Below are 22,947 nucleotides of genomic sequence, written 5' to 3'. Positions count from 1 at the left end.
TTAGTTATAGACATCTATTGATTTAACTCTAGAGGTGCTGACACAATTGATATTTCGTCGTTTGAAACGATAGCTACAAAGTATCAATTTCAGTTCAAATCCATATAAGCCTAGGTATAGCCTAATGAACATTTATATTCTGTTTAAAAACTTTTCAAGCTGTGCAGAGTCCATCCCGACGCACCCGTCCTAGTGGAAAATGAAGCTAGTGGCAAATGAAGCGTGTATTATTGGTCAGACAAGTGCCACATATAAGCCCTTCTGGTGTGTCCCACTGGCATTGCATGGCTGCCTGCCACCGCCACTGCTGTCTAGGGCAGATTGCTCGATAGAGGGGAAGTCCACTCCTGCAGCTGGGCAGGAAAAGGGGAGAAAGGAGGACAGGAATGGGTGGAGCATAAGCAGCGGGTGAGACATTTGTGGATGAAAGGGGGATATGATTGGTGGAGAACTGAAGTGCGCAAGGGAGGCTGAATAAGTTAGTGTCTGTGTATGGGTAGGGGGTAGGTGGGGTGGTGATGTGTTGAGTGTGGAGAGAGAGAGAGATGCTGTTGCCAGGAAACAGTGGGCATAGAGGACCATTCACAGCAGTTCATGGAGTAAAAACACAAAGGGAGACTTGATATGTAGGTGGTGTTTTTAGTATAAACAGGCAGATATGAAAAGGACGGTTATCCCAGCATGGACTGGATTAAACCAACATGAGCAGAGAGGAAAGTACAGTATAACTACTGAAGAGGAATTGGCGCTGATGTACACGCTATTATGGGATGGAGAGATGAGAGATTCTCATAATTTAGAGATTTAGATTTAGAGTCTAGACAGAAATACATGGGCACAGTAGACAACCAGAAACAGTCATCATGATAACAACACTGATTCCTTCAAATTAAAAGGGTAGGGTGGAGCTCTAAAGGAGCCTGTCACTTCAGTCTTCAGGGCCAGTCTCTTTCACACCCTCTTTCCCCAACAGAAGTGGAGGGAGACAGGGGGGGAACAAAGCTGCCCCCTGTATTCAGACACCTGCTGCTGCTGCCTGACACGGGATGACGAGGGGGGCGACTCACTAGACCCATGCATTGACCCTGGTCTGAAGGATTTCAATTCCTAGCTGTCCAATCTCTACATCAGTGAATAAGGAGGGAGGACGCAAAGGAGGGACGGACAGCAGTGATTCAAGGGATCTTTTACTGCCCATGTGAGTACGCCTTTGCATTCTTCCTCTACTCTTTATTAGACTCCTCATACAGTATGCGTGTGTGTGTGTGTGTGTGTGTGTGTGTGTGTGTGTGTGTGTGTAGTAAATGTATAGTAGCTCATGAATATGTTAACTCTTATATAAGATACACATCTATAGGATTAGATGACAAAGAAAGACTGTCGATTTCCATTGTATTCAGCTTTTGCATTTTCCTTGCACATGCAGACTGCAGATGTGATTGAAGTCTTTTGTCAAGTTTTCCCACACTGCTATTATTTCTCGTCATGGCAGCATCCTGAATACCTTCCTGCCTACAGATATAGCCTCCATTGGTATGCCCTCCAGAAATGTAGTACTGTCATTGGATTGTCAATGTATTAACTTATTAAAGTGTTAGGATGCAAAACAATCCATAGTGTTGGAAAATGAAAGATGCAGGCAATTGATTACTTTCATTACCTCTCATGCTGGTGGGGTTTTCTTCTTCCCTCCATATTCATAACATTCCAGCCCTCTCTTCATTTGACAAATTATAGTTTGGATACTGTATCACTTCACTAGGCACACACAGTTGGGTTTATGCGTTTATTGGGTGTATGGTATGCAAATTGTTCTGGTCACACAATAAGGCTCACAGTTGCATGCTCAATCGAAGTGACATGGAATACAAGCAGCTTCTCTTGTGGGTTGTGGCTGGGGTCTTATAGTATGCTGCTTTTCCCTTTGGGATACAGTACACTGCTCTACACCCTCTCGGAGTGGATATGATGTCGCTGTACAGTATACATTCTGTATAGAGGTTGACCTTACAAAACACTTCTTACAATGCATCTAACAGTATTGCCTGGCAACAATCTGATGGAAACAATCATGTGAACATTTTGATGTGTGTAGGACATTGCCTTGCAAATCATGTTCTGATTGCCTTATTTATTTTTGCTGTGTCTATGTTAGGTGAATTCTCAAAGATAGTATTGCCACTTATCCACACCCACAGGCAGGTAATGTACTTTCGGAGCCCTCCCTGAGTGTATCTGTTTTTATAATTATTTCCACAGCTGACCTGGGGAACCTTAGCCGCTCAGTACACCTCAGTCACTCTGTTGATTTTCCACATGAGTGAAGAGGTACAAAGATAGGAGTAATTTAGTTCAATTAAACACAATCAGTCCCATGCAGTGAACCATACACTGTATATTTTATACTGAGGTTGTATCTGACTTTGAATAATATTAGTGTCTCTTTCTTATTCAACATAGCCGATGATGGTAACGAAAACTGAAACCCAAGTCACACATTTCCCTCAAAAAGAGAATGTGAGTGATTACAATACGGTGCACTGACTAACATGATGTCAACCCAGCTTGAGGTATCTGGAGCCAGGATTATTAAGCTGTAGAACTGTCTCTTTAAACTTGTGTCAGACAGGATAAACCAGAACACATCAAAAAGGTGGCAACTGCGCTGAGGATTAGTAGCTGATGAGGGGGGATTAAGAGTTGATTTCTCCTGGCCTCTTGGATTCCACCTACGAAATTCCTTAATTGTGACTGACTTTGAGGGAAGGAGCAAGGGGACCTCAGTCACATGCTCCTCTCATGCTACACATGGGGATAAACGCCTCGTGACCTGGATTCAGTTTATCAAATGAAATGATAAATACTAATGAATTAAATCAAATACTAATAACTGTACCATTGTTCCTCTTGTATAAATGCATTCTCTGTTTTATAACGGAGGAATTCTCTGTGTTACACAAGACATGGGCTTATTGCCATTTGAGCTTCATACCTGAGGATGGGATTGATTTGGTTTGAGCCCGCTTATAGCCAGAGGCTATGATTTGATTATGCCAATGATAATGGTGATAGGGATAAATTGGATCTACATATCATTTCCAATGCTCAAAGCGCTCCCTTGTAATAGGAAGGAACTCACCCCATCTGTGAATGATTATTGTTGGTTGGTTAATTATGTATGGTCTGTCTATGTCTGTGTGCCCCAGGCTCCTCCCCTCCCTTCCATGGGATGGGCACCACAGAGGCGACACTACGAATGGATAACATGGAATGTAAAGATGAGTGGCAGGATGAAGACTTCCCCAGGTGGGTGTCAGACGACTTTGATGATGCTTTACTTTACAGGGTCCTTTAGTCCTGCAGAGTCCAATACTGTGTTAAAAGTATTGTAATAACTCACCATAACATTATACTGACAGCCGTAATCCATCAGTAAGTACACTATACAGCCTACAGTGTAACAACAAAGGTTACACTATTTGTTACATTGTACTTGCAAGAATAAGCACACAGTAATACACTTTAGAATGATACTCTGTGTGTTTTTTCCATCACAACTGGTAGATGACAATACCTCATGCCCGCAGTGATGTTTGTTGTTGGACTATAATCTGCTCCAGTATAATTTGCTTGAGGATTTCCCAGTGAGCCATCCCTGTGCAGCTGGTGTAATTATAGCCTGGAATACCTAGCAGATACCCCATCTACTGAAATCAACCTCTGACATTGATTGCAATAGCCACATGGCAATAATATGTGCCGTAAACATTCACAAACACTGGATCTATACAGAATTTAAATCAAAAATGATAATTGTCCTCCAAGCACTGAAGAATTACAAAGAGGACTGGATTCAAGCAGGACTTTCCTCTTTATTGTCATTGCGAGACGCAGAGAGATCAGATAATTGCTCAGTATGAAATTAAAGGAGTGTGAAGAAGAAAGGCAAAGAGAGAGCATTCTGACAGCAAGGAGCCTCCTCCTGTCTCTCTCCATCTGAGGGAGCGGAGACAGGGAGCAGGTGCAGCTCTCTCCTTAAATGGTAGTGGGTAACGTCATGTGACGCAGCAGCCAGTCAACAACACAGCATCACCAGGAAAATGGTGGCAGATCAGCATTAAGGAAAAGGAGGAAGATAAAATAAGTATATGTATCATTAGGCTCTGAATGATGATGTGCCTGAGGCTCCCTATGATCGACTGAGAAAAGGGCATGCATAATATTCTAGGATCCTGTGCTGTAAAATCAAATAGTTGCCTGGACCGTCTTTGAATCCATCCTAATTTTTGATAAGGTAAGCAGGAGCTCTTGATATCTTAGCCCTCATCATCATATAGGAGAAGAATATGGCCTGACTGCTTGACATTTTGGATTATCATACCCTCTGTTAGACATAATTCCTATTTCATTTCTTTCTCATGGTGTCATTATTGTAGGAAACTGGTTATTTGAACAATGGAAGCTTGCCAGTGGTTATAGCAGTGGGACGCCTCAGGGATGCTAGATCGGACACCATGCAGTGTAACGGATGCCCTTGTCATTTGTTATTGCCAGTCATGTTGATTTGGCAACACTGTTATAGACTGTCTGTCCTCCCTGGGATGTTAGGTTGAAAGGATGGTTTACTATTACGCAGCAGTGGAGCACAGTGGAGCTGTATACTTTATATTTCCCCAGTGCCTCTTGGTATTTGGTTGCTGTTGACATTTCCCCCCTGTATTATACCTTTCATTCTCCACCTCCTCCATGTCCTCCTCCTGGTTTCACGTTACAGGAAGTGACAAAGGAAATTACACCACGTGTTAAGGGGTAACTTAACGGTGTGTCTGCCTCCCCTGTACAGTGAATAAGGTTTGTTGACATACCACCGCCTCTACCTCCCTCCCCACATCGCACACCGTGGCAGGTCTATAATCTAAAGAGCTCCCTGGGGAGATGCTAATTACCACCTAGCCTCCTCTCTCTGTGCTCCCTTTGTGGTGCTGAGCCAGATCACTGACAACCCCAATGACATGATCGTTGGCATGTGTTAATTTTGCACCAGCTGCAATGATGTGGTGATGTACTAGTGTGCTTCCAGGACTATTTGGGGTTTGGTTTATTTGACTCAGGCTGGCTGGCTTTAGTGTTTGCTCATGTCATGCTATTGTGTGTGGCTGTGGCCCTGACAGAATGATGGGCTCTCTGTGTTGATTTTCAGACCACTTCCTGAGGACGGTGACATGGAGTCTTCCTGTGGTCTCACCGATGACCGAGCCTGTAAGTGTAATTGAAATAACACCTCACCTGTCTGGCATAAGATAGATGTTTTTGGTTTGGTAAAGTTAACACATTTGATATAGTATAAGCCACTTTAGCTTAATATACAGTATTACTTTCTAACAATGAGCCTCATCTCACATGCTACTTCCTGGACCCTGCACCCGGGAATTCAACTTGATGTCATGTGTGTACACTATTAGTAGCTAATAAGTCTCACCTCCTCTGTCACAGCTCCCCCCAACACTCTGAATGTTAATGCAGTTGGAGGAGGCGGAAGTGGAGGAGGGTCCACCCATCGTAAGCGGCGTACATTAGTGGCCCCGGACATGAACCTGTCCCTGGACCACAGCGAGGGTTCCCTGCTGTCTGACGACTTCTTGGATACGCCCGACGACCTGGACATCAATGTGGACGACATCGAGACCCCAGACGACAACGACTCCCTGGAGTTCATCACCAACGGCAACGAGCTGGAATGGGAAGGTAGGTAGAGCTCATGCGGCGTGGAATAATGGAAGCCCTGGTGCCAGCCTGGTAGCCTGGGTGCCAGTCTGTGTGCTTTAGACAACTTGTTGTTTGGCAAGATGTACGTAGCTAGCGCAGACAACTCTGGCACCCACTCTGGCTCGATATATTGAACAAAAATATAAATGCAACATGTAAAGTGTTGGTCACATGTTTCATGAGCTGAAATAAAAGTTCCCAGGAATGTTCTATTCACACAAAAAGCTTATTTTTTCAAAAATGTTGTGCACAAATTTGTTTAAATCCCTGTTAGTGAGCATTTCTCCTTTGACAAGATAATCAATCCACCTGACAGGTGTGGCATATCAAGAAGCGGATTAAACAGCATGATCATTACACAGGTACACCTTGTGCTGGGGACAATAAAAGGCCACTCTAAAATGTGCAGTTTTGTCACACAACAGAATTCCACAGATGTCTCAAGTTTTGAGGGTGTGTAATTGGCATGCTGACTGCAGGAATGTTCACCAGAGCTGTTGCCAGATTTAATGTTAATTTCTCTACTATAAGCCGCCTCCAACGTTGTTTTAGAGAATTTGGCAGTAAGTCCAACCGGCCTCACAACTGCAGACCACGAGTAACCACGCCAGCCCAGGACCTCCACACCCGGCTTCTTTACCTACGGGATCATCTGAGACCAGCCACCCAGACAGCTGATGAAACTGTGGGTTTGCACAAACTGTTAGAAACCATCTCAGGTAAGCTCACCTGCGTGCTCGTCATCCTCACCAGGGTCTTGACCTAACTGCAGTTCGGCGTCGTAACCAACTTCAGTGGCCAAATGCTCACTTTCGATGGCCACTGGCACATTGGAGAAGTGTGCTCTTCACGGATGAATCCCAGTTTCAACTGTACCAGGCAGATGGCAGACAGTGTGTATGGCGTTGTGTGGGCGAGCGGTTTGCTGATGTAAACGTTGTGAACCGAGTGCCCCATGGTGGCGGTGGGGTTATGGTATGGGCAGGCATAAGCTACGGACAACAAACACAATTGCATTTTATCGATGGCAATTTGAATGCACAGAGATACCGTGATGAGATCCTGAGACCCATTGTCGTGCCATTCATCCGTCCACCATCACCTCATGTTTCAGCATGATAATGCACGCCCCCATGTCGCAAGGACCTATATGCAATTCCTGGAAGCTGAAAGTGTCCCAGTTCTTCCTTGGCCTGCATACTCACCAGAATTGCCACCCATTGAGCATGATTGGGATGCTCTGCGTGGAGATGTACAACAGCGGGTTCCAGTTCCCGTCAATATCCAGCAACTTCGCACAGCCATCGAACAGGAGTGGGACAACAATACACAGTCTGATCAACTCTATGCGAAAGAGATGTCACACTGCATGAGGCAAATGGTGGTCACACCCGATACTGACACACCAGATACACAACCCTACTTTTTTTTTTAAAGGTACAGTCTCTGTGACCAACAGATGGATATCTGTATTTCCAGTCATGTGAAATCCATAGATTAGGGCATAATGAGTTTATTTCAATTGACTGATTTCCTTAAATGAGCTGTGACTCAGTAAAATCTTTGAAATTGTTTACGCGTTTATATTTTTGTTCAGTGTAAATAGCTGCGTAGTAAAAAGTCCATGCTATCAGACTACAGCTGAACAGAACAGCAGCTAAAATACTGAAGAGACAAAGGTGGATGACATAAAACACATCCATTATGTCTCACTAATAGAAATACCTTTGTTTTTAACCCACTTCACATTACAGCATAAACACCTTCAAACTTTTCACTATGTACATCCAGATGACACGCCAGTGGCCAACGCCAAAGTGGGGCCTGGTGACGGAGAAGAGGAGGATGGTGCTGATGGGACGGGGGGAAACGGGCGCCTGTGGAGGACGGTGATCATTGGGGAGCAGGAGCACCGCATCGACATGCAGGTCATCAGGCCGTACCTCCGCGTCATCACCCATGGGGGTCAGTATCCAACCAACAGCATCCAGTCAGAGCCATAGATACACTGTATACATAGTTAAACTAATTAGAATTGAATTGTCATAGAACCTTTAGTGCCAACATGGTGCCCATTCAATCTCAAACTGAGTTTACATCGGTATATGTCTGTATCTTGATGGTTCTGCATCCAGGTAATTGACACCAACGGGATGAACTTACAGGCCATGTCAACTGTCGCTCTTCTCTCCCTCTGCAGGTTACTATGGCGAGGGTCTGAATGCCATCATAGTGTTCTCAGCCTGCTACCTGCCCGACAGCAGCTGTGCAGATTACCACTACATCATGGAGAACCTCTTCCTGTGAGTTACTGGATTTACAAATTGCAGAGATACTGATTTATGGCAAGAGGCACAAATGCCCAACTACCACAGAGTGATATTTAAAACTAGGTCATCACGCCTGGTATACTATCATTGAAATCAGAGAGATCATGTCATACATCACACAATCATTTTGTAGTGAAGATTTATGCTGCCAGAAAATGGGAACTCGAGATTTCATTAGTGCTTGCCACGGTAGCAATAAAATAAACCTCAATATTTTCCCCTTCCTCATTGCCATCTCAGGTATGTGGTCAGCAGTCTAGAAATGCTGGTTGCTGAGGACTATTTGATCATCTACATGAATGGAGCCACACCGCGGGGCAAGATGCCGGGCATAGGATGGCTGAAGAAATGCTATCAGATGATTGATAGGAGGTAAGACTATTTATAACGTATACACCACTGCATGACAGCATGGATAATGCAATCATTCATACTGTCAGCATAGGATGGATGTGCATAACACAAATGTTGACTGACTCTCAGGAGAAACTAATGGGGAGTAATTGAGCTTGTCACTGCTACTGGCAGTCAATGGGAAGTGAGGATTGACTCATACTACGGTAGGCTGCTTGATAGAGTCTTCCAGCACTATGAGATGAATGTATGTATGTATTGCCTTATTTCAAATATTTATTTCTGTTGTCCCTGAAGGCTGAGGAAGAACCTGAAGTCTCTGGTCATCGCCCACCCCACCTGGTTCATCCGCACTGTGCTGGCCATATCTAGGCCTTTTATCAGGTGACCACAGAACAACAACATCATGTTAAAGGGGTACTCCAGGATCTAAAACATAACACATTTGTAACATATAGTATGAATTGGATTCATAACATGTGAATCGCTATTTTTTTTAAATATATATTTTATTTTTATATTTTGCATGACGTAACATATCATACGAAATGGATGATGTAGTACACAAAACTGGGACCACTTTTGGCTCAATAGCAGCACTTTCAAAACTTCTGTCTGAAATTATACAAAAGTTTTTTCATAATACAGTTATGCTACATATCGCCACTGTGATGGATAACGAATAGTTGTCCACATAAAACCAATATAACTGGTTGTTGTTTTTATCCTGTTCTTATTTGCAGTGTGAAGTTTATGAATAAGATCCAGTATGTGCATAGTCTGGATGAGCTGGCAGAGATAGTCCCCATGGAACATGTGCAGGTCCCGGAGTGTGTGGTGCAGTAAGTATCATCAACCACTATGGGGTGTAACTAAGCTGAAGACTCCCACCATCATTAACTGACCTGCAGTGATTTGCAGACTAATAAATTGTGTAAACTTGCAAGCTAATAATTTCCCCCTCTGTGAATAGACACGGATGCCTGGTAGAGACTTTGAGGCAGTAAATAAATCATAGAAGAACACATTTGAATATCAAAAAGTTTTCAAATGGGAATTTATGTTCATTTGGTTTGTCAGCCAAAAAAATAGATGTAAGATTGTATCTGTATTTCACTCTTGGAAAAGGACTTGGATCAGAAAAGGGATCTTAATCTTTTATTTTTACAGATTTGAGGAGGAGAGGATCAGAGCTCGGAAAGAAAGGTAAAACACATATTTTTTTTTTAGATCGAATTAACCAGGCATACATGCCATGCTCATACTCAATCAGGGGTGATCCATGCTGTATCCTCAGTCAATTCATTCATCAAGCTTTTATTCAAGTGTTGTTTCCCTCTGCCTGTACAGGATGGAGCAGGAACAGCAGGAACAGCCAAACCCACACGCGTCTTCTTCAGCCAAGGCAGAGAGGTAGGGAGTAGACAGTTACACTATAACGGCCTGTGCGTGATAGCCGGATATCTTAAAGCTCTCCAGGACCAGGGTTGGAGATACTTTTGTATATACAAAAGTATGTTGACACCCCTTCAAATTAGTGGATTTGGCTATAGGTGTTGCTGACAGGTGTATAAAATCAAGCACACAGCCATGCAATCCCCGTAGACAAACATTGGCAGTATAATGGCCTTACCGAAGGCTCAGTGACTTTCAACGTGGCACTGTCATGGGACAACACCTTTCCAACATGTCAGTTCATCAAACTCCTGCCCTGCTAGAGCTACCCCGTTCAACTACGTGCTGTTATTGTGAATGGGAAACGTCTAGGAGCAACAACGGCTCAGCCGCGAAGTAGTAGGCCACACAAGCTCACAGAATGGGAACGGGGAGTGCTGAGGCGTGTAGCGTGTAAAAATCATCTGTCCTCGGTTGCAACACTCACTACCGAGTTCCGAACGGCCTCTGGAAGCAACGTCAGCACAGTAGCTGTTTGTCGGGAGCTTCATGAAATGGGTTTCCATGGCACACACTAGCCTAAGATCACCATGTGCAATGCCAAGCGTCTGCTGGAGTGGTGTGAAGCTCGCTGCCATTGGACTCTGGAGCAGTGGAAATTCTCTGGGGTGATGAATCACGCTTCACCATCTGGCAGTCCGACAGACGAAAGCTACCTTCACGGAGGCATAGTGCCAACTGTAAAGTTTGGAGGGGGAAAAATAATGGTCTGGGGTTGCTAGGGCCCTTAGTTCCAGTGAAGGGAAATCTTAACGCTACAGCATACAATGACATTCTAGACGATTCTGTGCTTCCAACTTTGTGGCAACAGTTTGGGGAAGGCCCTTTCCTATTTAAGTATGACAATGCCCCCGTGCACAAAGCAAGATCCGTACAGAAATTGTTTGTCGAGATTGTGTGGAAGAACTTGACTGGCCTGCCCTAATCTCAACCCCATTGAACACCTTTGGGATGAATTGGCACACCAACTGTGAGCCCGGCCTAATCGCCCAACGTCAGTGCCCGACCTCACTAATGCGCTTGTGGCTGAATGGAAGTCCCTGCAGCAATGTTCCAACATCTAGTGGAAAGCCTTCCCAGAAGAGTAGAGGCTGTTATAGCAGAAAAGGGAGGACCAACACCATATGAATGCCCATGATTTTGGAATGAGACTTTCGACAAGAAGGTGTCCACATACTGTTGGTAATGTTGTGTGCCTGGTATAGATCAAGCAGCAGTCAACATGGCCATTGTCGAGCACTATTACCTCTCAACAGCAGTATAGCAGGAAACAAAGTCACAGAGACATTTATTTATTCATACTCGTGTCATTTGCAGGCCCAAGTCAATGATCACAGGGCAAGGAATCTGAAAGGGACCTGCTCCTCTTTATTCATCTCATACCATGGTAAGGAAGGACACAACACTACTGCTCTTCTCACACTGACTACAAGGTGACACTGCACTCATAAATACAATGTACATTGTGCATACGGTATCCACTGGCAGCCTGTGGCAGGAGTCAGGCCCATAGAGATCCTACTAAATGAGTTCTAAGATATCATTCTGTGGTCAGGCCATTTAACCACTTAAACAGATGTTTAAACCACCAGCACCATTTCAATGTCTACTGTTACGTAATGTCCACCTGCTCAGCCATTTAAGAATCAGACCCAGCCAGTCCTCAGTGCTATTGTACAGGAATGCCCGATCAAGTGCAGCCAGCCAGGCCTAATGGGTGAGCGTGTCAGGAATGTGTGTGTGTCTTACTGTGTCATCAAGGGACTTTTTTAAATTTATTTTTTATTTTACCTTTATTTAACCAGGTAGGCAAGTTGAGAAGCCTTGGCCAGATCAATGAATACGGCTGCACAGTAATGTTTCTTATCGATGGCGGTTAAGATATCGTTTAGGACCTTGAGCGTGGCTGAGGTGCACCCATGACCAGCTCTGAAACCAGATTGCATAGCAGAGAAGGTATGGTGAGATTCGAAATGGTCGGTAATCTGTTTGTTGACTTGGCTTTCGAAGACCTTAGAAAGGCACGGTAGAATAGATATAGGTCTGTAGCAGTTTGGGTCAAGAGTGTCCCCCTTTGAAGAGGGGAATGACCGCAGCTGCTTTCCAATCTTTGGGAATCTCAGACGACACGAAAGAGAGGTTGAACAGGCTAGTAATAGGGGTGGCAACAATTTCGGCAGATAATTTTAGAAAGAAAGGGTCCAGATTGTCTAGCCCGGCTGATTTGTAGGGGTCCAGATTTTGCAGCTCTTTCAGAACATCAGCTGAATGGATTTGGGAGAAGGAGAAATGGGGAAGGCTTGGGCGAGTTGCTGTTGGGGGTGCAGTGCTGTTGACCGGGGTAGGAGTAGCCAGGTGGAAAGCATGGCCAGCCGTAGAAAAATGCTTATTGAAATTCTCAATTATGGTGGATTTATCAGTGGTGACAGTGTTTCCTATCTTCAGTGCAGTGGGCAGCTGGGAGGAGGTGTTCTTATTCTCCATGGACTTTACAGTCCATGACTTGACTTTCAGGGGTCAAGAGGTCAGGCATGTCGCAGCCTCACTCATGTTACAATAAGGTCAGCTGTATTAAATGAACTGCTCTGTGAACCTGGTCTGCTGTTTTGAAAAGTGTATTCTTGTGGAAGTTTTTATATCATTAACCTGCTTCTTAATGACGGTGTCTTGTATCATTTGTGCAGTTGTTGAAAGAAGTTTGGAGCATGAAAACTGTGTTTATAAGAAGAAACATGAAGTCCAACAAGTCTAAGAATACTTCCTAATCTATAAATATCAAGCTGAAGATTTTTCCATCAAGATATTAAACTCCCCAACACACTCCTCAGCGGTTCTTAGGTTGCCAACTGATTCCATCAGGACATTCCAAGGAATTGTCTGTTTTGGGGACTGTACAAATTCATTGTTACATCTTTTTACGGCCGCTGAAAGTAGTTACTTTTAAATGCCGCCCCCAGTCACCATTGTGGGTTTTGTATCCATTTAAAATATAGATGACACTGCAATACTTTTGCCTAAGTCAAAATGTAAGAAAAAATAACATGAATATTGTAGAAAATGTTCCACCGGACATAAATGGTGTACGGTGTCAGTGGCAGGCAGGTAACCAGACCTTTTACAGTTTTGTGTTGGAGGCTCTTGCAGGGACAATGGTAGACTAGACTTGAGTATGTATTAACTACTGTATACAGACAGTGTTGGATGGTGTGTCCTAGGAGCTGCACCGAGGGCTCTGCCAGGCCTAGTTACTGAGAGGAAGATATGCCTTAGAGAAGAAGAAGGGAGGAGGAACAGAGAGTCAGGCAATGCCCCTTAGTGCTCAGCATTGGTGTGCTGTGGCATCATTTCACCCATTAGCGCTATGCTAGCCCTTGAACATTTAGATGTAGACTGGAATGCTTTGCGAGACATCGGATGCCTTCACCTTTGCTTCATTTTGGCCTCATAATTTGTCTGAGTACAGGCTTTATTTTTGATCAACTGTTTTGCATTAATAATTTGGATGTCATCATGTTTCATATACCCAGATTGGTCCGGGGATCATTCAGTGCCCAACTAACCAACCCATGTACCTTACATTCTGATGTGCCTCGGGATTCTTGTCTGTACATTAATATGGGGGCCCACTGAAAGTAAGAACAAGAAATGTGCTGGTTTGACTGTAATGTCAAGAGGACTGCATTTCATTTCAGTTTTTCAGTCATTGATGTTGTGACTTAATGGTATCATTTCTGTATCATGCTGTGTTGTGGGTGCAGTCAAAGCATGCCAACATGTTGTCAGCATGTAATATACCTTCAGATGTCCTATTGGATTATGGACCAGTCGCCTAATGGTCAATCTTCTATTGGATACTTACCTACCGGGTGGTAGAGGGGAGGAAGTGTTAAGAGTTTTTATTTTTGTAAAAATTACATACATGTATTGTAAGTGTTGTTTTGCACTATAGAATTTGATTGTCATTAAATTATGAGCATAACATCTAGATGTGTATATTTGGGGACAGGTTGCCTTCCTAATATGTAACTCAAGATGGATTTTTGTGTGCTCTTCTAATTTTTGTACAAGTATACTGTAGTACAATCAATATCATGCATTGTATTTGTTGGTAACCTGTCAACCCGTCTGGACAAGTATGATAATCAAAAATGTCTCTTTCTGAAGTGCCATCCAAATTCAAACGATACCTTGATAAATATAAAACATAACACAAGTCATTTTCTGTGGACAGGTTTGTGGATGGCGATGGGCTAGACTAGAGGTGATTGATATTCAATGGACAAAGTAAGAAAATGGCTTCCAAACATTTGTATACACATAATTGTAGTGCTACGTTAAAACATTGGTCAGATTAATTTGCCTTTGATTTCTGATAGAGAAATACCTATTCCAACAAAAGGTAGGCTTAAACGTGGCACAGAATTGCAGGAGTTTTTCTGCAGTCTCCCAAAGCTGCTGGAGAGAGAGTGCCGTTTTCTAAGGGATGTCAGCTCTTCTGAGTGCCTCTCCTTCTTTTCACCAAATTCTACACAGAAAACTATGATATGGAATGTACAATTCTAAATTGACTACTGGGATTTTTTTCCCCCCCAAATTGCTAGTAAACTTATTTTGTTGACACAAGTGTGTTTTGTTTTGGTAAAAGGTTCTACATGGAAAGCAACCCCTGAGCATCCAGAAATGTCTTTCAATCATATTTTGTCTTTAAAAGCACAATATGTTATTACACTGGAAGATTTGGAAGAGATCAGTGGGCAATTTGTCAGCTGGAATACTGTATGTAGCTTATTTTTCAAAACTGCAAAGCTTGAAATGGGGTTGGGATATGTAGCTATGTAGTTTGGATGTTCTTTAGATTGTGATGTACATTCTTCCATGTAAATACAAAGAAATAAACTGTTCCACCCGACAATCTCTCTGCGGCCTGTATTCTTCCATTTCTAAATTTACCCACTGCTGTAAATTAATCCAAGATATATCAGTCAGTCATTCAGAAATTCATTTTTATTTTCCAGACATTCCGAATGTACGGATAGATTCAAGCTTTGACTTGAATCAAACCTGATTTGTTGAGAAAAGGAACAGTTACATTTGCCTTACCATAGAAGTAAGGGTGTCCAGGTGTTCACTGAGTTGACTTAAAGCAACGCCGGACGTCCCTAAAAGGTGCTTGTTGTGGTTCAAAGGAACCTATTAATACACAGTCATGATACACACGTCCATGTACACTCTGACGCTTATCACGAGCCCCCCGGCTCTGTTAGAACAACTCTGACAGTTACATCAGCTCAGCTGTATTAGTGACAGAGGCAGCGCTGGTCATTGGTCAGTCACACATAGGATCTAAATTGAGAATGGCCTTCAGGAAATGAGACAAGTTTACAGACCTGGTTTCAAATACTATTTGAGGGTTTTTCAATTACTTTCAAAGACATTTTGAAGTAGGCTTGGGCGGTATCCAGATTGTCATACCTTCATACCGACCTTGTTCATACAGATAACTGCATTCTTGGGAAAGAGCAAGAAAGGCATTCCACTGTATATGTGCACTTGACAATAAACTTGTGACCTTCTGGGATATTCAGTAATACCGGCACTGAACACAAGAGGCGATGTTTTCAATCCGAAGGTTAGCAATGCTAACAAGTACATGTCAAATCCCATAGTGAATGCTACCTAAATGATAATGAACGCACGCTAACATGTTATACAGTCTTTGAGATAAACTATTTGCAGGACAGACGTCTTAGCTCATAAAGTTATAGAAGTAACAAAAATAATGCTACTCACAGTTCTGTACGCACAAACCAAATATTAGAATGCAAGGCTCTTGATCCAGCAGGGGATTATGTTACCAATAGGAGCTTGACTGCAAGAAACTAACCCTTTATCTAAATTACTAGCTACTAAGTTAGCAAAGCAAATGCACAACTGCTTAGCATTTAGCATATTTTAGACAGTTCATAGTTCTAAGATATCCAGCTGGAAAACATTTAGTTGGAATTCCATGCTGTAATTAGATCACCTGGTATGTGCTGCACAACAGAACGACTCACAAGGCTCCAGTCTCTCTTCCTCTTCTTCTTCTTCTTCTTCTTCTTTAGGATTTGGTTTAGCGGATTGCATCCAATTTTTAGGGGCACACGCCGCCACCTACTGTACTGGTGTGTGAGGCCATTCACTGCCTACCTACATTCAATGATTGAATCGGTAATACAAAACTGGGAAAAAGGAAAATTACCCTGCCAACTATTAACCCTCTCTAAAAAACACCACCCCATTCCACTATTTAACGCTATGTAATCCTACTCCAGAACAACGACCAAACTGTTCTGCAGTACATCCTTGCAATCCCAAGTACTTCTCTGCCACTGCCACCACAACCTCTATTTTCTGTGACGACCATGGCTACAAATGCTAAAACTCCCACCATACTGAAGCAGATATTCTTCCCATCACTCTCTCTTGGTCTCTGCCTATCCACAGGAATCTTCTCACTGTCCCTCACCCTGTACCCATCTTCCTCAACCACTCTCTTCACGCTTACGCATACAACACTCTGTGTACTACTCTAACTCTACATGCCTTTCTCTCACCGGACACCTCCGATCTCCCGCCCCGTGATCACCCCCACAGCTAACACACACAACTTTCTCCACCGCTACTACGCATTCCTTCGTCTCATGCCCATAAACTTGACAACTAAAACGCCATAGTATTTCCAGAAAACAAAAGCTCTCACGGGATAACTTACACTTCCTAACTTGACCTTGTCGGGCACTTAATGCCACCCCCGTTATCATGTCACATTTCTTGTCCCTAATAGCGTGAGCCTGAGCACCACTGCCTCTGGACTGAAGAAACACAATAAATCATCACTAATGCACTCTGAATTACTCTCATCAACTCAACATTCCCCAACCCCTTCTCCACCCGACCCGAACGAACACCACATATGGATCAGCCAAAATGCAAGGATTCATTCTCTCCACAAACCTCACCCCCACTGGTCTAGAATCATCCTTTTCCTCCTCGGGACGAGGCACGAACTCAGTGGTCCTCACAGCAGGTACTACATCCATATTCTAGTCAGGTTCCATCTCTAGAGCACGTATTACTCTTTTTGCACTGGACGCCAACCCTCCTCACCACGCTGCTTCCCTCTACACTCAGCTCCTTTACGGCGGTCATCACCTGCCACCTCAATGAATTTACACTCACTCTCGTCACATTCACTTTCCTTCCAAAAGGAAAGTGAATGCTCTTCCAAAAGTTCTGTGCAATCCTCCATTCCATATTCCATCAAAACATATGCCACTTTTCTGCTTTTTTCCTTATCCGCCATCTTCTCCTTCACCAGATCTTCCAGAAGGCTTCTGCAATCCCCCACTCCATATTTATTCATAATATGTTCCACTTTCTTCCTTTTTTCCTTATCCGTCATCTTCCGGTCACCATGTTGATAGTGAATGTTTTGGGCATCAGAAAGCCACTGGATTTCCATCCCAGGTTGTTCATTGTTTTCTCTACAGGAAGGGATAGCAATCTCTCCCGTCTTTCAATGTTGTATGCTTGTAAACAAACAACATGCGACTGGGGACTACCGGTAAGCTTAATAATGTATAATAATGTGACATGTGAAATTAAGAACGGGGGATCTACTTTATCTCCTAATGTATTGGACAAGTTGACGGCTGGTATTTACTTAAAAGGTAACTACTAATATTAAAATGTATAAAAAAACTTCTAAAGTTTCAATGATACTGAAAAACCATCCAGTGGCTATTTTCAAATACTCCTGTATACTGCCCAAGCCTATTTTACATTTACATTACAGTTGTTTAGCAGACGCGCTTATCCAGAGTGACTTACAGGAGCAATTACGTACATACCACAAACAGAAGCCATGGATTACAGGAAACATCCTCACTGAGCTAAAGGGTAGAGCTGCTGCTTTCAAGGAGCGGGACTCTAACCTCAGACGAACCATCAAAGTGTCAACACAGGACTAAGATTGAATCGTACTACACTGGCTCCGACGCTCGTCGCATGTGGCAGGGCTTGAAAACCATTACAGGCTACAAAGGGAAGCACAGCCGTGAGCTGCCCAGTGACACGAGCCTACCAGATAAGCTAATTATGCTCTATGCTCGTTTTGAGGCAAGCAACACTGAGGCATGCATGAGAGCATCAGCTGTTCCGGACAACTGTGTGATCACGCTCTCCGTAGCCGATGTGAGTAAGACCAGGTCAACATTCACAAGGCAGCTGGGCCAGACGGATTACCAGGAAGTGTACTCCGAGCATGCGCTGACCAACTGGTAAGTGTCTTCACTGACATTTTCAACCCTGACTGAGTCTGTAATACCAACATGTTTCAAGCAGACCACCATAGTCCCTGTGCTCAAGAACACTAAGGTAACCTGCCTAAATGACAACCGACCCATAGCACTCACATCTGTAGCCATGAAATGCTTTGAAAGGCTGGTCATGGCTCACATCAACACCATTGTCCCAGAAACCCTAGACTCACTCCAATTTGCGTACCGCCCCAACAGATGACACAATCTCTATTGCACTCCACACTGCCCTTTCCCACCTGGACAAAAGGAACACCTATGTGAGAATGTTGTTCATTGACTACAGCTCAGCGTTCAACACCATAGTGCCCTCAAAGCTCATCACTACGCTAAGGACCCTGGGACTAAACACCTCCCTCTGCAACTGAATCCTGGACTCCTGACGGGCCGCCCCCCAGGTGGTAAGGGTAGATAACAACACATCCGCCACACTGATCCTCAACACGGGGGGCCCTCAGGGGTGCGTGCTCATTCCCCTCCTGTACTCCCTGTTCACTCATGGCTGCACGGCCAGGCATTGGCGACTCCATTACCCACAATATTAGACGCAAAAATAATCATCCAGCGATCATACACTGTTTACCAGGGGGCAGGGCTACCGACGTAAAGGCTAATCTGAAGATGGTACTGGCTAGGCTAAATCTGTTGAGTGTAGAAAGTATAGGGAGATTGTTATCCACGTCACTCTCCATGCCGTCCCACAGGACGTGCTACATTGTCGTGCTGCTGCTCCAGTTTCAACTGTTCTGCTTGCGGCTATGGAACATTGACCTTTTCACAGGACGTGCTACCTTGTCGTGCTGCTACTCCAGCTTCAACTGTTCTGCTTGCGGCTATGGAACATTGACCTTTTCACAGGACGTGCTACATTGTCGTGCTGCTGCTCCAGTTTCAACTGTTCTGCTTGCGGCTATGGAACACTGACCTTTTCACAGGACGTGCTACCTTGTCGTGCTGCTGCTCCAGTTTCAACTGTTCTGCTTGCGGCTATGGAACCCTGACCTTTTCACAGGTCGTGCTACCTTGTCACCGAACCTTATGTTTTCGACGCTCTCTCTGTCTCTAAGCCACACCTGCTGTCTTGCTCGGCTATGAAAAGCCAACTGACAAATACAATCTATTTTTTGGCTTAGTTGTGGTCAATTTGCAGTGTATACATTATTATAATTATGTTTCAGCCCCCCGGCAATCCACTCGTAAAATCATCATCAAACTAGTTGCCTACCCCTGGTTTAAGCTTTCAAAACCTAACCAACTTTGAGAGGTTCAGACTGACCCAACTTAGATTGCTTGTATTCATATTTTTGATCTTATTAATACTTTTTCAACTATAACGATTTAAAATCTGCACAGATTAACATTGGTTTGAATGCTCCATAAACCTAAATGGGAAATACATCATGTTTCAGTCAGGTCAATCACATCAAGATTATGATCAGTGATTAGTTAGAGCCTGGTCTATGTTGATAGATAAGATGAGAGCACCCCACCAGCTACGATGGAGTCCGTCACTCCTTAGGAGGCCAGGCTTGATCCTGTTTGTGGGTGAGTCCCAGAAAGAGGGTCAATTATCTACAAATTCTATATTTTGGGAGGGGGGGAAAACCAGCGATTGAGTTGTGAGACTGCTGTAGAGCTCATCACTCCCCCTAACTGGGAGGGCCCAGAGGCAATTACTCGATGCTGACACATCTTTCTAGCTGATTGACACGCTTGGTGACCTCTGACTGTTTCACCCTAACATCGTTGGTGCCAACGTGGATAACAATCTCCCTATACTCTCTACACTTGCCAATTTTAGCCTAGCCAGTGCCATCTTCAGATTAGCCTTTACGTCGGTAGCCCTTCCCCTTGGTAAACAGTGTATGATCGCTGGGTGATTCTTTTTAAGTCTAATATTGCGGGTAATGGAGTCGCCAATGACAATGGTTTTCAATTTGTCAGAACTAATGGTGGGAGGCTACAGCGGCTCAGACCCCGTAACGGGTGGGGGAGAGATCGGAGAAGGCTTGGCATCTGACTGACACGTTGCTTAGTGGGGAGAACCGGTTGAACGATTCTGTCGACTGAATGAGCGACAGCATTTTTTCCCAGAAGCCTTGAGAAAAGTCTCTGGCTGCGGAGACACTGTGCGGAGGGGATTTAGACTGCTATCTATACTTACTGGTGGCACAGACGTTGTTTCATCCTTTCCTAGACTTAATTTATCCTTGCCTAACGATTGCATCTGAAGCTGTGCTGCAACACGGCTATCCACACTATAAGGAAATTTTAAACTCATTTTTGTACAATTCCTGACATTTAATCCTAGTAAAAACTCCCTGTCTTAGGTCAGTTAGGATCACCACTTTATTTTAAAGAATGTGTAATGTCAGAAAAATAGCAGAGAGAATGATATATTTCAGCTTTTATTTCTTTCATCACATTCCCAGTGGGTCAGACGTTTACATACACTCAATTAGTATTTAGTAGTATTGCCTTTAAATTGTTTAACTTGGATCAAGCATTTCGGGTAGCCTTCCACAAGATTCCAACAATAAGTTGGGTGAATTTGGCCCATTCCTCCTGACAGAGCTGGTGTAACTGAGTCATGTTTGTAGGCCTCATTGCTTACACAAGCTTTTTCAGTTCTGCCCACAATTTTCTATAGGATTGAGGTCAAGGCTTTGTGATGGCCACTCCAATACCTTGACTTTGTTGTCCTAAAGCCATTTTGCCACAACTTTGGAAGTATGTTTCAGGTCATTGTCCATTTGGAAGACCCATTTGTGACCAAGCTTTAACTTCCTGACTGATGTCTTGAGATGTTGCTTCAATATATCCACATAATTTTCCAACCTCATGATGCCATCTATTTTGTGAAGTGCACCTGTCCCTCCTGCAGCAAAGCACCCCCACAACATGATTCTGCCACCCCGTGCTTCACGGTTGGGATGGTGTTCTTCGGCTTGCAAGCCTCCCCTTTTTTCCTCCAAACATAACGATGGTCATTATGGACAAACAGTTCTATATTTGTTTCATCAGCCCAGTGGAAATTTCTCCAAAATGTACGATCTTTGTCCCCATGTGCAGTTGCAAACCGTAGTCTGGCTTTTTTTATGGGGGTTTTTGAGCAGTGGCTTCTTCCTTGCTGAGCTGCCTTTCAGGTTATATCGATATAGCACTTGTTTTACTGTGGATATAGATACTTTTGTACCTGTTTCCTCCAGCATTATTTACAAGGTCCGTTGCTGTTGTTCTGGGATTGATTTGCACTTTTCGCACCAAAGTATGTTCATCTCTAAGAGACAGAACGCGTCTCCTTCCTGAGTAGTATGACTGCTGCTTGGTCCCATGGTGTTTATACTTGCGTACTATTGTTTGTACAGATGAACGTGGTACCTTCAGGCGTTTGTGCCCAAGGATTAACCAGACTTGGGAGTCTACAATTTGTTCTGAGGTCTTGGCTGATTTATTTTTATTTTCCCATGATGTCAAGCAAAGAGACACTGAGGTTGAAGTTAGGCCTTGAAATACATCCTCAGGTACACCTTCAATTGACTCAAATTATGTCAGTTAGCCTGTCAGAAGCTTCTAAAGCCATGACATTATTTTCTGGAATTTTCCAAGCTGTTTAATGGCACAGTAAACTTTGTGTATGTACACTTCTGACCCACTGGAATTGTGATACAGTGAATTTTAAGTGAAATAATCTGTATGTAAACAATTGTTGGAAAAATGACTTGTGTCATGCACAAAGTAGATGTCCTATCCGACTTGCCAAAACTATAGTTTGTTAACAAGAAATTTGTGGAGTGGTTGAAAAACAAGTTTTAATGACTCCAACCTAAGTGTATGTAAACTTCCGACTTCAGCTGTACATCTGTAGTTTGTAATTATGTAATTTTCATGGAATTTTAGTGGTAATAAAATATAATAAATCATTTTCCAATTATGTTTTTAACAGCTCTGTGTATTGTCAAATTGAAAAGAAATTGGGATTGCCGCTCCCCCCGCGGTACGCCTTAAAAGATAGCAGTTTTGAAACTGCAGTAAAAGTGCAGTAACTGCAGTCGACTGTGGTATTTTGGACACAGTAATAGCAGAATAACTGTTATACTGCACTCTAACTGCAGTTACACTGCAAAATTACTGTAGTAAAGAAAACAGTGTTATTTTGGAACCAGTATTTACAGCATACTGCGGTTATACTGCACTCTAACAGCAATATGTTTTCGTAAGGGCGGCAGCACTACATACCTGCTACCGACCACAACCACACAACTACTGACCACTTCTGACCACAACTACTGACAACAACTACGACTCTAGTCTGCACTAGCTATGGTCCAGCTCTGTTCCTGGGCATAGCTAGATTCTAGCTAGCTCTGGTTCACACTAGCTCTGGTCTGGATTAGCTGTGGTCTTGCTCTGGTCTGCACTAACAAGCTCGGGGCCAGGGTGTAGCTAATAGCTAGCTAGTTTTGGTCCACACTAGCATTGGTCTAGTGCTGATCTGCACTAGCTCTGACCCATGGCATAGGTTAGCTTTGTGTACCCATAGCAGGAAGTAAAAAGCAGGAAGTGTACTCTTCAATCTGTGCTGTGATTTGTTTAGTTCAATTGTGGGATTTGTTGAGCTTTCCCCTCCTCTGCATAAAGCTCGCTCCCTCCCCTGACTAAAGCATCACAATGCCAGGCAA

At 43.6% G+C, this 22,947-nt stretch overlaps 1 protein-coding gene across 3 annotated transcripts; it reads left to right on the top strand.

Annotated features, from left to right (window-relative positions):
- Positions 1-556: 556 nt before the first annotated feature.
- On the top strand, positions 557-14,834 carry LOC112250780 (caytaxin). 3 transcript variants are annotated; one of them, XM_024421201.2, is made up of 13 exons: positions 558-1,198; positions 3,207-3,306; positions 5,201-5,259; positions 5,494-5,745; positions 7,558-7,731; positions 7,967-8,069; positions 8,337-8,468; positions 8,748-8,834; positions 9,194-9,292; positions 9,621-9,656; positions 9,801-9,863; positions 11,223-11,292; positions 12,590-14,834. In XM_024421201.2, the coding sequence occupies exons 2-12, from the start codon at positions 3,230-3,232 to the stop codon at positions 11,254-11,256; spliced, it is 1,116 nt and encodes a 371-aa protein (XP_024276969.1). In that variant the 5' UTR covers positions 558-1,198; positions 3,207-3,229; the 3' UTR covers positions 11,257-11,292; positions 12,590-14,834. The 3 variants fall into 3 exon arrangements, with proteins under 3 accessions (XP_024276970.1, XP_024276969.1, XP_024276971.1); XM_024421202.2 differs by lacking the exon at positions 11,223-11,292 and having other exon boundaries at positions 557-1,198; XM_024421203.2 differs by lacking the exons at positions 558-1,198; positions 3,207-3,306 and adding an exon at positions 4,042-4,294 and having other exon boundaries at positions 12,590-14,833.
- The last annotated feature ends 8,113 nt before the right edge of the window (positions 14,835-22,947 follow it).

Source organism: Oncorhynchus tshawytscha, linkage group LG05 (genome assembly GCF_018296145.1).
Source record: "Oncorhynchus tshawytscha isolate Ot180627B linkage group LG05, Otsh_v2.0, whole genome shotgun sequence".
NCBI classification, from domain to species: Eukaryota; Metazoa; Chordata; class Actinopteri; order Salmoniformes; family Salmonidae; genus Oncorhynchus; species Oncorhynchus tshawytscha.
This window is presented reverse-complemented; position numbering and strand designations above follow the sequence as displayed.

Excerpts from the sequence above, each read along its gene's own strand:
- LOC112250780 (XM_024421201.2), top strand. The coding sequence starts at position 3,230 with ATGGGCACCACAGAGGCGACACTACGAATGGATAACATGGAATGTAAA. Across the intron at positions 5,260-5,493 it reads TCTCACCGATGACCGAGCCT|CTCCCCCCAACACTCTGAAT; the intron begins GTAAGTGTAATT and ends CCTCTGTCACAG. Across the intron at positions 8,835-9,193 it reads ATATCTAGGCCTTTTATCAG|TGTGAAGTTTATGAATAAGA; the intron begins GTGACCACAGAA and ends TCTTATTTGCAG.